At 49.3% G+C, this 15,931-nt stretch overlaps 1 protein-coding gene across 1 annotated transcript in view; it reads left to right on the forward strand.

Moving 5' to 3' along the window:
- Positions 1-8,802: 8,802 nt before the first annotated feature.
- The window catches only part of MKX (mohawk homeobox), a gene marked incomplete at both ends in the record, with an annotated part of 59,387 nt that continues 52,258 nt past the window's right edge, over positions 8,803-15,931 (forward strand). Inside the window, 2 exons of the mRNA XM_082648149.1 lie at positions 8,803-8,990; positions 10,718-10,877. Of these exons, the coding sequence (XP_082504275.1) occupies positions 8,803-8,990; positions 10,718-10,877 (348 nt within the window). The remainder of the gene's footprint in view (positions 8,991-10,717; positions 10,878-15,931) is intronic.

The following is a 15,931-nucleotide window of genomic DNA, read 5'->3' on the forward strand; positions in this document are numbered from 1 at the left end:
TCTGTAAACTACACAAGGATCATGTCTTTTAAATCAAATTTGATGCAGTTCTTGGCAGGATTTTGTATGCAGTTGCCCCATAAATATTTATTGTTGACTATTAAAAAGGAAAACAATGAAAAAATGGTTCAAATTTCGTGGGGTTTTTTTGGGGGGAGGGGGAGGCTAAGTCAGAAAATAGCAATTCTTATCAAGTAATCACTATTTTCCATGACTACAAAAAACGCAGGTATCCAAACCCGAATATCAATACTGGGTCTAAAGGCATATCAATACCTTAAAAACAAGTAGTTAAAATGTGAAAAGTACCTGACGTAAACTATTGTGAAAATAGTCAGACTGATTCTCTAAACACACGCAGCATGCTCGAAGGAGAAGAGAGGGAGGCAGTTTGTCACTCCATCTCCTTCCAGTTCTTGTTTATGGCAGCCTCGAGCCATGTAAAAAGCACTTATCCAAGTCCACCCATGGTGACTGAGACCATCTTTGAACAGGTGTGTATTACATAGGGTACCGGCTAAGTTCTTTTAGCCAGAAACCCCAAAATACAGTGACTTAAAGAAAAGGAACTTTACTTGTCTCCCATTAGAGTATTATCGTGCAGGGGGTGTGAGTAGGAGACAACACCACAGCCTGGGGTCAAATCTAGCTTGCTGCCTGTTTCTAAGGTAAGATTGGTTTCTACATCTTTAAATGGCTGAGAAAAGATCGAAGGTAGCATATTCTGTGCCACATGAAAACTTCAGAAAATTCAATCTTCAGTGTCCCTTAAATAAAAGTTTACTGGAACCTACCCACAACTCATAGTCAAGTATTATCTACAGCTACTTTTCACTACAAATGGCAAAGCTGAACAGAGACTTTATGACGTGCAAAGCCTAAAGCATTTACTACCTGGCGCTTTACAGAAATAATCTGCTGAGCCCAGGCCAAGGAGATCTCACTCAAGGGGTCCATCCAAGGCCCCAGGTTCTTTCCATCCTGCGCTGGCTCTGCTGGTCTCCATCCAGGTTGCTATCTGATTGGCAGATTTGGGTCACTCCCATATCCATGTTCCAGCCCTCTGTAACAGGGTAACAGGGAGCGGCTACAAAGGCGGGCAAGCAATTGCTTTTTAAGTATGGTAAGCAGAAGTTGCACACAGCACTTCTGTCACATGCGTTCTTCTGGTGAACTTATTCAAATGTCCTACACGGTTTGCTGTACAGCAGAAACTAACACAGCACTGTAAATCAACTATACTCCAAGAAAAGTTTAAAAAAAAATCTTACACAGAGATGAAGGCAATGAGGCTGAAAATGAAAGCAGGGAGGATGGAGAGAGGAGGGGGTGAGGTTCAACCAAAAGCCTGATACAGCATGGAGTACATACAGTAACTAAACCTCAAAAATCTACTGAGTTCCTTAAGTCCATTGGGTCCCAAATACAGAGTCACGCTAGCCTGTGATGAAAAGTCTTCACTCTATTTATCACAAGGGCCACTTTCTGACGTGAAGGCAAATTGATTTTCAAGCTAGAATAAACTTCTGCAAGAAATTCTTGTATTTCAATGCACATGCTGAGGACAAAATGTCCAGGTTCCCCTCCGGACCCACGTAGTGAAGACGCAGTATTCGCCGGCAGTTACTGAAGATATTTTGGAATCAATAGAAAAGATGGAGTCTTAGTCAGGGCTGCAGGGTTACTTCAGGCCCTGTCTCAAGCTCTATGAAGTAGAAAAAGACATTAACCCACCTGGATCTCAGCTCTGCTGACTGCTTATTACCTGTATTTTCTGCACTTATACGTAGCTAATGTTTTCTAGAAATTTCGGTGATTACGTTTTTGCATTTTTGTCCAGAGTGAGTTTGCCTAATTTGCAATCATATCGAAGGTTCTCATCTTGACTGGCTGCTTTGTGAAAAAAAATTAATTCACATTCCATAAGGAATTGAGCAAGAAGAAAGATGAATTTCCCTTTTCAAATCACGGATGGCAGGGCATCATCACTTCTACAAATAACCTATGTTACCGGTGGTTGGTTGTCACTTGGTTACATGGTGTGTTTGAAGAGCTCTAATCAGTGTACTCTATTCTGGAGAACATGGCTGCCTGGAACTACTCTCCTGTTTCTGAGCAGGACCACGACAGAAAAAACGGCACCTTCATCCTAGAACAGATTGAATTAGTCTTCTAAATTGGAAACATAACCAGGCCACGCACATTACTATTCCGATACTTGACATGTTCTGAAATTAGAAACAGAATAATATTGGAAGTCTTTGGAGCGCAAGATGGTTTTAAAAATGTGAAGATTAAATTTATTACAGTCTATTGGGTGCAACATCTCTCAAAGCCTTGTTAGACCAACCTACATATGGAAAGGAATTCACCACATATATGAGGAAAGTTATTTCAAATTGATGGGGGAAACTCTTTAATAAATTCCATAGGAATAATTGACCATTCAGTTGGAGAAGAAAAAAATCAAGTTCGACTTCTCCCTTACAACATACACAAATTCATTCCAAAAGGATTAAGGAGCTGAGTGAAAACAATTTTTTAAACTATTAGAAGAAAATATAGAAAAAGTCTTTGTGAGGAAGGCACAAAACCCAGACTCCATACAGAAAAAGACATATCTATTGACCTTTATCCACGTTTAAACCTTCTGTAAGGCAAAAGACAAACTAGGTAAAAGGCAGTCTTCTCAATGCATATTGTCAATACATAAAGTATATATTTCATGGAAAAGTGTTTTTTAAAGGAACTTTTATAAATGAATAAGGCATCTAATAAGGATATAAGCAAATTTCTTCAATTAAGAAATGTAAATGCTTATAAATAAATGAAAAGTTTCTCAAACAATGAGAAATTACTTTACTTATCATATAGGGAAACATAATGAAGACCAAACACATGAAATGCTATGCAGCATGTGAGGAAACGGGGACTTTGTGGGGCTGGAGGTTGGGGGGAAGTCTGTAAGGACCTATCCAAATGTTAAAATCCTGTTTCCTTCAGTTGAGCAATTCTACTTCTATGTAGTTATGCCTTGAGAAATACTTACACACGTACAGAAAGAATCATACACAAGAGTATTTAACGTTTATAACAGTGAAAACTGAAAAGACAGAAACGTTCATAGGAAGATGGATAAACAGATTATGGGGCATTATGTACCAGTTAAAAAGATGGAGTTCCATTCATATGGACCAATATGAAAGTGCTCTATGAAATCAGGGAGTGAAAAAGCAAGTTTCAGTTTACTATTGGGTGTGTGCGTACACGTATGTAAAGTACGGTCTCACTGATTTAAAAAACTCACACAACAAAACGATAATGATCTGTTTGTATTCATGTCCGTGACTGTGTGGAAAAGAGTTGAAAGGATGCCCACCTCCTGGTTGTTGCCTCTCAGGAGTGGCAACCGGTGGGAGAGGAACTCTCACTCGTACTCTGTTCTTTGACGTTTAAGGGCGCATTTATGGAGAAGGCCCTCGCTGAGAGAATTTATTCTGTACTATGTATGCAATTAAAGTTAAATTATAAACAAAGCAAAAGTGAGATACTTCGGGCCATCCATCCTCCTAGCTCACTCAGGATGTTTCTGCAGCGGAGTCTCTCACTGCTTGTTCTGTTGGCCACTTACACACTCCAGTGTGTAGCTTTACAAGGCAAACTGGCCGAGTGTGAGGTGGAACGGCTATTTGCTCATAAATTTACTACTTTATACCATTTGGAGGGGAGGCAACACTCATTCCCTGGCTTTGTAATTCATTTCATTGCTTATAAGTAATAACTGGAAAAGAGAGTTTAAAAGCAATCATTATTTTCAAAAACTTTGACCAATATTTGTTCTGAAATGTCAGGTTCCTTGGTAAAATATCAAAAGGCTTAAAATGTAGGCTTCTTATTTTTTTTTTATTAGAAAGTTAACATTACTTACATTTATAACTACACTCAAAGTCCAATAGACTGGATTAAGATTTCTGCCAAATGCTCTTACTTAACATTTTTCAAGTTTTAGCAATAGCAATTTTTACTTTCACATTGAAAAAAAGTATCTTCGTAGCGTAAGGCAAGTTTGTGGAAAACTAAGTATCTTCAGTTTACACTTCAGTAGATTCAGCCTAAACCAACATCAAATTAATCAGAATTAAGATTAGGGCTCAAGTCTTGTGACTTGTAGCCTAAGTTCTGGGTTTTTTCCCCCATATATGGCCGATGCCCACAAACTACATACACTTTCTTAAATCTTCTGATAGTGCTTTCTAAAACTGAAAGCTTTACTTCTGAGGCTTATAATACAGTATTTCACATACTGAGATTGGAATATAGCAGAAGCAGCTGAGTAAAATTCATTTTAGGAAAAGACGAAATTTAAGATAATGATAAATGGATCTGTATTGTGCATTAAAAGGAAGAAGGAATTTCTCTCTTGCATAGAGGGTGACACTCGCAAAAATACAATTCTGGTCTATCACACAATAGATGCTCATTTGTATATGAGAGAGGGATTCTCCACACTATTTCATTGTAAAATGGACCCTCCATTGTTCTTAGATTTTTTAAAATGGACTTTAATTATTAAACTATAGTCTAAATGAATTAAAATGTATTAATTTTTCAGTGACTTAATTTGAGACTAAGGTGTATGTTATTCCTATAACAAATTTAAAATATTTTGCAGAAAGACTTTTTGCTGTATATATCAGGTTTGTACTATTACATGCAAAAATGCGTTAAATCAAAGTCCTCAAAATGCATTTTAAAGTTGAGTAAATACAGTTAAGACTAAAACCACAAAATTCACTTGTCCTCTACTGGCCTATATACTACAGCAAACAGCTAGGTAAGCCAGTAGAATGCTGTGAAATTGCTAGCAACGGCATACATGCCTGGTGCTTTATCCAGCACAGCTGAGCAAAATAAATGTCAGAGGGGCGTGTAACAGTTGGTTTCATTATAACGTCTGGTGACCACCACCAGTCACAGTCTTTAGAAGAGAACCAATCTCTCTCCTCCTCTGAATTATAAATTAGATCTGCTTTTGTTGTGAAACTTATTCGCTGCAAGTCGGTGACTGAAATTTTATGAAGTATCCCTGACTTTAAGTCCCCACGGCGACGTCTGCAGACACACGTCTGCACTGAATCCACCCTGCAGAAGTCAAGTGCAGCGCCAAGGGCAAGATGCGGCAGCGCCACAACCGCAAACCGTACGATAGAATAGAACCAAGGACATCTGGAAACAGGATCAAACGACAATATTTATCTGCCAGATGCGCAAAAATTTAAACCCACGCCTCTTTCTGCTTTAGACTGTGCCCCTGCCCGGTGTGCAGTCACGTTTGGGGTATAACGTAATGGAAAATTCGGGGGCGATTAGTGCTGGAAATAACAGATTTACTGTACATTTTAACCACTTCCAGGCCAAATAAAAGCAAGCGGCTTAGGTGGGCCACCGCGCCAGGATGGCCAGCCACCCTTAGGGGAGAAAAGAACAAATGATGTCATAACTTTCAGGTTTGGGGGAAATCTACTTTTGCTCTTTAAAAAGAGATGAAAGGTGTCGCTGCCGCAGTGAGGCCTGCGGCGAGAACGCGGGCGGCTTGGTGCGCTCGGCGCCGCGAGGATCACCTAGGCTGCGAGAGGCTCCGAGCTTCCAGTGACACCTAAACCACAGCTTTCGCTACTCCCATATTTGGGGTGATAGTGGGAAGGCAAGTATCACCTCTAAGAGAATCTGATAGGATTCTCTCCCCTTGCACTGTGTCCAGGTTCGGGATTCTTCCAAGTTCCCTCCCCTTTGCTCCATGCAGATCCTGGCCCTACCTGCACTCGCCGTCTCTCCCACACCTGGGTCGCCGTGGGTTGAGTACCTGGGCCCGCCTCGACCCCGTCTTGCCTCCCTCCTCTCCAGCGCTGGCTCTGGAAGGTGACTGCGTGCCTGGCTTGGAGACACCCAGGACCGCAGAAGCCCAGTGACACGAGAAATGGGGCGCAAGCACCTTCTGCAACCCGTTCTCACGCGTTATGGGCATAAACCGAGCTCTAACTAACCTCCCTCCAGCTAACCGCGAGGAGGAAAAAGGGCGCGTGGCAGTGCCCCCTGCAGCCTAGCCACGCGTGGTGAAATTTCCGGCGCTCGGTGCGGCCGAGACACGGGATCTGCACCGCAGCCGCTCAGCTCCCAGAGCCCGCGCCGGGCGCTGCTGCGGCTCCTCCAGTCGCTCCCCGAAGTGCGAAGGCCATCGCCCCTTTCGCTGCGCGCCTGCGAGGCCGGCAGCTCTGGGAGCCGCGCCCGGCTGCGGAGCACTCGGCGGGCCGGGGGCTGCCCGGAGGCGCCGGCGCCGGCGCCGGCGGCTCCTCCGCGAGGGTTAACAGCGGTCCCCGCGGAGGCTTCCCCTCGCCGGCCCGGGAACGTGGATACCGCGACCGCAGGATGTTCGCCGGCTGGGCCGGGCAGTCAGGAAACATGAGAAGGCCTCGCTATTCCTGTTCCCGGGCCGCGCGCGCCCGTCTGGGTAAATAAAGCCGCGACGCCGGCGGTGGCCGCGGTGAGCGCGCTGGAGCCCGCGCGGAGAACATGCGGCGGGGATGGGAGCGCGCCTAGCCTCGACGCGGGAGAGCCAGCCGCCCTGCCGCCGGCCGCGGGCCCACCCGCCACCGGTACAGCTCGCGGTCGCCGCGTCCCGGCGCGGGGCCGCGGGAAGAGAGGCGCGCTACGGCTCCCGAGCCGTTCCTTCCCCCTGCTCCGCGCGCCTGGGCTCTCCCCGCCCTTCCCCCACCTCCCTCCGAGGCCCTTGGGGACGCGCCCGAGGGGGGGTGGGGGCGGCGGCCGAGGCTGGCCCGAGGGTCTGCGAGGAGCCGGGGAGCCCACCTGGTTCGCGGGCGTGGGGCGGGGCGGTTCCGCAGGGAGGGAGCTCCCCAAGCCAGTGTGGAGTGAATCCGGGTAAGTGGGGAGCACGAGAGCCGAGAGGCGGCGTTGGGGACCGCGCGGGGACCCAGCTCCCGGCCCTTGGCCGCGCCTGCCGCCTGCAGACGCAGCCGCGCCGGGGTCTGTGGTTGCGACCTCGGCGTGGGCTTGGGATAGCGGGGAGGGTCCGCGTGGCAAGCTTCGCGGCGCAATGGCCGGGAAAACACGCCGTGGCCAACAGGAACACAGAGCTGAGGTGGGGACAGACAGCGGGGCTGGGAACGGGTTGCTTCACAAATAGAACAGCCTGAGCGCAAATCACCGAGCGCACGGATTTAAAAGGAAAAACAAGGCGCCTCCTGACGCCTCGAACGAGGGCTGCGAGCACGGACCTTTGCTCTCACACTGGCCGCGGAGGCTGCACGGACGGCCCAGACACGTACCTGTCTGCGGGGGGCAGCTAGTAGAGGTCTGACTTCACCTCCCCGCGAGCACTGACGGGGGCTGTCGTTTAATCTCTGCGGTCACAGCACTACACGTCGCGCGTGGCCCCTGCTGCGATGGCCGGAGGGCGGGGCTGGGGGGGGTCTTGGCGAGCGTGGGCACGCGGCGTGGGTGTGGGGGCGTGGCGGCCCTCGCCGGGGCGGGGCGCGGTTAAGGGGCGCCAGCTGTGAGGCGGGGGCAGCTCGGGAGCAAAGCGAGCTGCCCCCAGGCGCGAGGCGGGGAGGTAGGGCTGGCTGGGGCTGCTGCACGCCTCCGGGCGGTCACCCGGCTGCTCCGCGGCGGCGCGGACCGGCCCCCGACGCTCACGCGCGGCGGGCAGAGGCTCCGGGCCGCCGCGACCCGGGAGGTGAGCTGGCGGCTTTTCCCGACGGGGGCAGCCGCAGGCCCGGCGGTGCGCAGACCGCGGCACCTCTTCCCGCTCTTTAACCCCTTCTCAACGTCTGAAATGGTTCTCCGAGACCCCAGAGAGGGGTGGGTGTGGAAGGACTCCGAGCTCGCGGCTCGCACCCGCGCTGCGGAAGAGGACAGCACTGGCCACTGGCTCGCGGGGGGGGGGGGGGGAGCGGGCGGGGTGCCGGACCCAGCGCGTCCGGAGCGGGCTGTGGGGTGGTAGGAGACTCGGAGGGAGGGGAGGGCATGGTGCATTTGTCCCTGAGCCCACTTCACTTTCTAGCTCTGGAATCTGCTAACTTTCCTGCCCTCACCCCCGCGCCAAGGGCTGTAGCCGGAAAAGGGACGCAGGGGTTTCAGCCAAACCATCCAGGACCTAGAAAACATGCAAATCCCCGAAATCCCAGTGCGGCCTGGGACTCATTGACTGGGGCTTGCGAAAGCGGTTGTTCATGTTCCCCCCAATTTTTCCTTTCTTCCAATCCCTCCTTACGACCCCGAGTGGGAGCTCTGACAGGCTGTAGTCTTCCGTTTTGACTGAAGAACACCGCGCGGCCCCGCGCCTGCCCTCCGCTTTCCGGAGCGGGCTTCATCCAGATTAAAACCAACTCAGGCAAGGCTCCTTGAGGAGTCACTTTGCTTCGCCCCCGCGGGTTAACTGTTGCCGGCTGAGATTCTTTGGGAGCTGGGTGGCCGGGGCTAAGAGGAGGGTGGGTACCTGCCCCGGGAGCGTTCGGGGGCGGGTGACGGGCGTTGCGGCGGAGCGGTGTAACCAGCCAGGGGGGAGGCGGGGGTTCCCGCGTTCAGGTGCGGCGGCGCCGCTCCTCCCCTGGGCTCCGCAGCCCCGCGCCGCGGCCGGGTTCGGGGCTCGGGACGCTCAGGAGGGTGAGCGCTCTCGGCGAGTAATATACTGCATTTTGATCTTCTAGAACCCGAGCCCTGCGGAGCTCCCGGCGGCCCGGCCCCAAGGCGCTGCGGCCGCGCCGCGCGGCCCTGTCTGCGCGCGCCATGAACACCATCGTCTTCAACAAGCTCAGCGGCGCCGTGCTTTTTGAGGACCGCGGGGCTCCGGAGCGGGAGCGGGGCGGCAGGCCCTACGGCGGCGTCCTGGACAGTACGCACGCTCGCCCCGAGGTGGGCATTACGGACGGCGCGCCCCTCAAGGACAACCTGGGCCTGAGACACCGGAGGACCGGGTATGCGCACCCTCCCGGGGCCCCCGCCCGCTCCGCGAGAGGTGGGGGCGGTGAAGGGCTTGGGCGTGCTGGTGACAACCGGGGCCTGCGCCTTAGGGCCCCCGACTTTTCCGGGAGGAGCGGTCTCCGCCTCCTGGGTTCGCGCATTCACATTTTAAGGGAGTAGTTGTTCAAAGTGTGGGGGGGTCGATTCGTCAGAAGGGCTCCAAAGAGGCTCGTTGGAAACTGAGGACACCTGAAACCGCCTCTTAGTCCTCAGATGCCTGGACCTGGGGGCGGGGGTTACGTGCCTCTCTCCCAACCGCGGGTGCTGACGCGCGGCCGCTGGGGAGGGAGAAAGGGCTGAGCGGGATGCACGGGCGCAGAGCAGGGCCAAGCAGTCGGGGCTCCCCCCCCGCCCCCTCAGGTCAGGCCAGCCCCGTGGGCTTCCCCCCTTGTGTCACGACAGGGCCTTGCATCGGCCAAGGTGTTGGGAAGGTCGGCCCTCCGCAGGATGCCCCGGACGCGCGCGCGTCTCGGCGGGGCCCGCCGCGAGCCCGGAGGGGGGGGGGGCGCTGGCCTGCCGGGCCGGGTTTCGGTTTAGCGACCTGAGGGGCTGCGGGGGTGGGGTGGGCGGGGGCGAGAGCTCGCGGGCCACCAGCGGCTCCGGCTGCGGAGGAGGGCCGCCTGTAGCCCCGCCACGTCCCGCGGCTCCGGGAGCACCCCGCGGGGGGAGGGGCGGCCGTCCTGGCCGGTCCACCTGGAAGATTGCATCAGCTGCTTGTTGTTGCTGGTTAGGGAAATAAAGATTAGGTTTCGTCAAAATGTTACTACCAGTCCTCACGGATGGAATTGCATTTCAAAGTGTTTAAAGAGGCAGAAGTCCCGGAGGCTGCGGCGCAGGCGCGCGAGCCTTGCGGAGTGGCTGGGCGCGCGGGCGGCGGCGCGGCGACACCTCGCGGAGCCGCTGGGGAGCGCAGCGCCGAGGCCCGGCTGCCGGCTGCTTCCCGCCCTTCCTCGGAATATGCTTCTCCCGGGGTCTTTTTACGTTACCCCGTGGGACAGACCTTCCATACTTTTAAGCTCGCCCTTTTGTCGTGAAAAGCTCCCTACAGTGTTTTGGGTTTTTTCTTTCCGCTTTTTCGTGTGTGTTTTTGTTTTCGGTTCTGCATTTTTCTCCACAAACCCCTTCTTGGAAAGCTTCCCCTTTACACGAGGATCAAAGGGTACAGCGGAGAGCTTGAAGAGAACCAGGGCAGCGGGGCGGCCATCACCCCTTGCTTTGTTCCCAACGTCCAGTGGGCGACGGGAAGCCCCGAGCGGCGGGCATGAGTCCCTGAAAGAACATTCGAGAGCCGGCCGCAGCCACTACTCATCCCCTGAGGCCAGGGCCCCTGGAGGGCGCGGCGCAGGCGGGCGAGGGACGGTGCCGGCCCTGCTGCGCAGGTCTGTGGCTTGAATAACAAAAGAGCTTCCCTCAGATCACCTAAACCTCTAACTTCTGGCTTCAGGATTTCCCCCTTTTCCATATAAACCTGGCGGCCTTCGCCGCCCCACGCCCGTCCTGTGCCACCCGGGCCGGCCCCGCGCGCCCTGACCCTGTGCGCCTCCCACCCCTGCCTGGCCTCCGCGTCCGGGCGCGCGGGGCCGGGGTCGACCGGGCTGAAGCGCGTGCGGACCCGGGGGCCCGGCGGGCGGCGCTCGGCCGGCGCGGCTCACCGGGAACCCCTCCTCTCCCGGTGTCCCAGGGCCCGGCAGAATGGCGGGAAGGTGAGGCACAAGCGGCAGGCCCTGCAGGACATGGCGCGGCCCCTCAAGCAGTGGCTGTACAAGCACCGCGACAATCCGTACCCCACCAAGACGGAGAAGATTCTCCTGGCGCTCGGCTCGCAGATGACGCTAGTGCAGGTAATCGGGGCCCACGAGCCCCGACCCTCCCTCGGCGAGGCTGAGCGGCGGCCCTGCGCCTCCCGCCGCTGGGCACGGGTGGGCCGAGACCGGCCGTCCGGACGCTGCCGCCGCTCTGCCTGAGGCTGGTGCGGGGCGGGCCCAGGGCCGGAGCGGTGGTCTGGGGAGTTGCTGCGTCTCCGACCGTCTTCCGGAGGCTTGGCGCAGCAGGGGTCGTGTGGCGCTTGCTAAGGAGGGCAGGGCAAAGGCGAGCGCGGAGCTCATGCACGCGGCGGTGGCTCCAGCGGGCACTACCCCGCAGTGATTTGCGTCGGGGTCGCCCGAGGGCTCGTTAAAACACACGCTGCCGCCGCCCCCCACCCAGCCCGGAGTTCGCAGGAGGTCCTGGCCGGGGACGGTGCTTTGTATTTCTAACACGTTCTTGGGGTGATGCATAAGCTGCTGGCCGCACCACACTTTGAAAACCAGGCAGAAGGGCACCCCACATTGGGGCCCCATGTTAAAGGTCAAGTTACAGGGTACCTTTCAAGTTGACCGCTCCTGACAGAGCTAGTAGGTGGGCTGGAAGGGCCAGAAGCGGGTTTGGGAGGTTTTTCCTTTTTAAGAGGCACCCTGGGCCTTAGCTAGACTCCACGCGGCTTTGCTGGCGGTATCTTTGTCCTTGGGTTAAGGGGCAGATCTCAGATGGCGGGTACCTGGTCAAGTGCATAGGGGCGGCCTAAGCTTGCTCCATTTCTAGCGAGCAGTACTGCTGTGCACAGGTTTCCCTCCGTGGCGGCACCTGATGCTCGCAAAACCCGGTGAGGTAGAGCACGTGTTGTCAGCCTTTCGCAGGTGATGTAACCAAGGCAGGAGAAGGCTGTGTTGAGGGGTAGAGGTGGGCCTGGAAACGCCGCGGGTCCATACCACGTGCTCTGGCCGGCACACCAGTTTCCTTTCATAAATGCAGTGACGTGAACTTTCATGCGTGCAGGCAGAGCAGATTCACTCAGAAAGAGGAGAGGAGGTGCTACCTGAGCTGAGAAGTCGCGTCCGTTGCAGTAGCACTGCATCACTGCATTTGTGAAACTTTGGTCGTTCTGTGACGGGTATAGTAAGTGAGAACCCCAAAGTAACAGGGAACGTTTAACTACTAGATAACATAAAAATTGCTTTCCAGAGTATTTAAGATTATCATTTTAGGAATTACTAGAAAGTTGGACGAAGCATGAAAATTGACTTGTACTCAGACTTATTAAAACTGTAATAAGCATTTTTTTGCTTGTTTTCAGAATACAGTTGTAGAGAAAAACAAACATCTCTTCTGCTTTATATTACGAGGCAATAGTATTAATGGTGATTTGCTGCGGCGCTGGAGGGGAAAATTAATTTAGTGTTCTTGGCTTAATATCTGTTTAACACAAAACTATGAACTTTCAGTGATTTTCACAAGTAGTTTTTAAATAAGTAATTTCAGCCAGAAAAACTTAAGAAAATAAATGCATACATTCAAATTTGACTTTAAACTGGTATGCTATTTATTTTCAAAACACACAAATTTATAGAGCTATTTAAATAGTTCACTTTGATGTCAACAGTAAAATATTAACTTATTGATTACATAGTTCCATGTTTAATACTTGCCATTCTTTCAGACAGAAAGCAACAAATGCTTATGGCATATTTAGGACATTTTTAGCTACGAAAAGTATTATTTGGCATTAGCAGAGACATTTAAATTTTCACTTGTGGTAGTTTTTCTGAGTTGCAATACAAGTAGCTGTCATTCTAATACAGAATCAAATTATTCTCTACCTGTAATGATAGTTCAAATACAAATAATTCTTTTTGCATTAAGATCTTGGTAAGACTATTGCATTTTTCTAATTTACATGACGTTTTTGTTCATGTAATGAAAATCTTTCCCATTATATTTTCTCTCACACTAGTCTTCAAATAAAAATGCATGCAAATATGTAATTTTTAAATGGGGCAAAGAAAGGTAATTATTTATAATTATAAGTGATACCTATTTAATGATTTCCAAGTTTTATAATAAATGAAGTTGGTTTCTGGAACTTTAAAGTGATAAACGGAAAAAATCAAACGTATAGAATAACCAAGGGACCCTTATATACCATTCAGGTTGGGTCCACCTCTTCTCCATTAGGCACAACGGAATGTCTGTGTAAGAAAAAATATATATATTTATGAATATAAGGGGTTTGTATAAGTCAGACATTTACTAAACATCCAAAGCAAATTCTGACGCTGTGGAAACCAAATAAATTATGTCAATACATTTCACTTCTGGGGGAAAAATATCGAGCTGTGATCTGAATAAAGCTTTTGAGCCCTGCAAATTAGACCCCTGTTTCATGAATCAGGTTCTCCCAGTGAATAAATTTCTCCTGTGGAGTCAGCCTTCTTGAGAAGAGTGATCATGTCTTATTCATCTTCATCCTCCCGTTTCACCCCAGCCCAGTACTTTCCATATAGTAAACTCTTCATACATGTTTGCAGACTGAATAGGTTCTCACTGGGGAATACTACTGCAATCACCATGTGACTTCCCCAAACATATTGTGGAAAACTGGAGAATGTCTTGAAATCAGACTAAGATATTCTAGTTTTAAAATCCATCTCACTGTAGGGAGCTCACAGAGGGCAGCTCGTTAACTTTAATGGTACATGTTCTACAGAACAAGCATATAACTCACCTTATTATTTTTAGTATATCTGGAAATATGTCATATTTTATGTCAATAGACAAATATGGAGGGTTTCCCATATTTCTAGCTCCAGTCTCTATTTCTCGTTTATTATAATACCTCTTGTCTCTGCTTCTCATAATTTATATTAATAAGTTGTCAGCATGATCGTTTTATTCCTTAACTGCAAGAGTGCCTTTTGTTTTTGAACACTTCTTTTACCCTTCATAGTTCCCTTTTGGTTGTGTGTCAAGCTATCAAACCTTTCATAAGCAGTACTTTTGCCTTATTTTGCTACTCTGAAGGGTGTAAAACTTGGTCAGCAATCTCCATGAAGCCTGGAGACAGAATGCTGAAGCTTTAATGAGGGAATTTTTTAGGACCACAGAAGTAACTTTTTCTGATAAACAGAAGCTCTAAGGACATTAATCAACACTACATTTTGTTCATTCCTGAAAGATGAGGCAGAGAGAGGTATTTCTGCAGCTTTCTTTTTTTTCTACTCACTAGACTTAGCAACTTGTCTTAATTTATTATAACTGTTTGCATTATTAATCTGCCATCTTCCTACTAAGATATAAGCATTTTTATAAAACTAACAGGAAGATGATATGTGTGTGTGTGTGTTTTCACTTTAACCAACCGAAATACTCCATTTTGCTTGGTTTCTATGACTGACCGTTGTTCAAACATTATAAAAATATACTCTCTACTTTCAAAATATAACCAGAATAACAGTGTGGAATAACAGATATGCGACTGGGGCTTTGTATTACTGTAGGATATGGAGCTTACTCAGGGAATAATTGCCCCTGAAGAAGTTTTTTAAAAGAAGGGCAGATGGGGGCTGTACCTGGTTTCAATATTTCCCATTGTTTATGTGTATATATTTAAAATATATTTATGTTTTTTTCTGGATTATAATAGTGGAATGATTATTTTTATGATCACATACAGAGTGCAATGCAAGTGGAGTTTGAGACTACATTTTAGTGATTGGATGTTAATGCTCCCTTTTCTTACAGTAGAAGTTTCCAGTTCCTGTGATACAGCCATGTACCATTTGGTTAAATCTGGTGTGTTGCAAGATTTTGCCCCTGTGTTGACATAGCTTTTGCTTGGTATGCAGTGCTTCTGCTGAGATGTGTGTGTACTTATCAACTGCAAGAATTATGGCTACTGTTAAATATTCAACAAAATCTCAGATTGGTCCTTCTACGTTATTCCCAGTGTCAGACTACATGGTGTAGAAGTGAGGTGTTCGATATTTCAGTTGAATGACTGAATCTGTGTTGTTAATTCTGTGTGTTCAAAGGTGGACAGATGCCAGAGTATCCCCTTGGGTTTACTATAATGATTGCTCTGCCAGTGTGATGAATGTAAACACGGCTGCGTAGGATGAAAGCTACTGAGCTTTCTCTTCCAGCTTCTAGATATTTTGTTCTCTAAGCTTTCGCTATAAAATGCAGTGTTTTTAAAGCTCTGAGTTTGACGTTAAAATGCTGTTGCAGAACCTGTCCTTGGTAAGGAGGCCTGTTTCATGTAAAATAGAATTTCAAAAGAATTTGAATGATAACCTGAAGGAATCCATAGTAAGTTAAAGGTAGAGAATTTGAGCTGGTGCTTTTTTACCTTCAGTGAAATGGATGGCATTTGCATCACTTCATCAGGATGAAGTGAGCTGATACTCGTGCAGATTTGTTCACCAACTATTGTCTGCTGTTTGCATGACTTAACACAAGAAGATATTCAACACCCCTGACTATATCCAGCCCTTAGGTTGTACTGTAAGTTGCTGATAATAAAACACTGGCAGAGTAAATGTATTAGTAGGTTGGGTGCCGGTCAAACTTACGAAATCAGTTTAGAAATAGCCTGTTAGACACCATCAAACCTTTATGGAAAATCTTCTGATGTATAATTAATAAACTCTGTTAAGAGCTATGAGTATACAAAACGTAAAAAATGATACGCCTCCTATATATGAAAAGCTAGTTAATGCCACCATGACATTTAAAGGTCCCTATTTTTGTATGTTAGAATTATAAGTATATTGATTGTTTTTAAAGTTTGAAGTCCATCGCGTTTTAATAAAAATATGAAGAGTTTCATAAGAATTGGATTTTACACTGTGTGGTACTGTGTGTTGCTTGTATTAAGAGTTAAGGTCGGGGACTTCCCTGGCGATCCAGTGGTTAAGACTTCGCCTTCCAATGCAGGGGGTGCGGGTTCGATACCTGGTGGCGGAGCTAAGATCCCACAGGCCTCGCGGCCACAAAACCGAAACATAAAACAGAAGCAATATTGTAACAAATTCAGTAAAGACTTTAAAAAAAAGTGTTAAGGTCAGTTAAGATTTAAGAT

This window comes from Grampus griseus (assembly GCF_964374135.1).
Source record: "Grampus griseus genome assembly, chromosome: 2".
Lineage (NCBI taxonomy): Eukaryota > Metazoa > Chordata > Mammalia > Artiodactyla > Delphinidae > Grampus > Grampus griseus.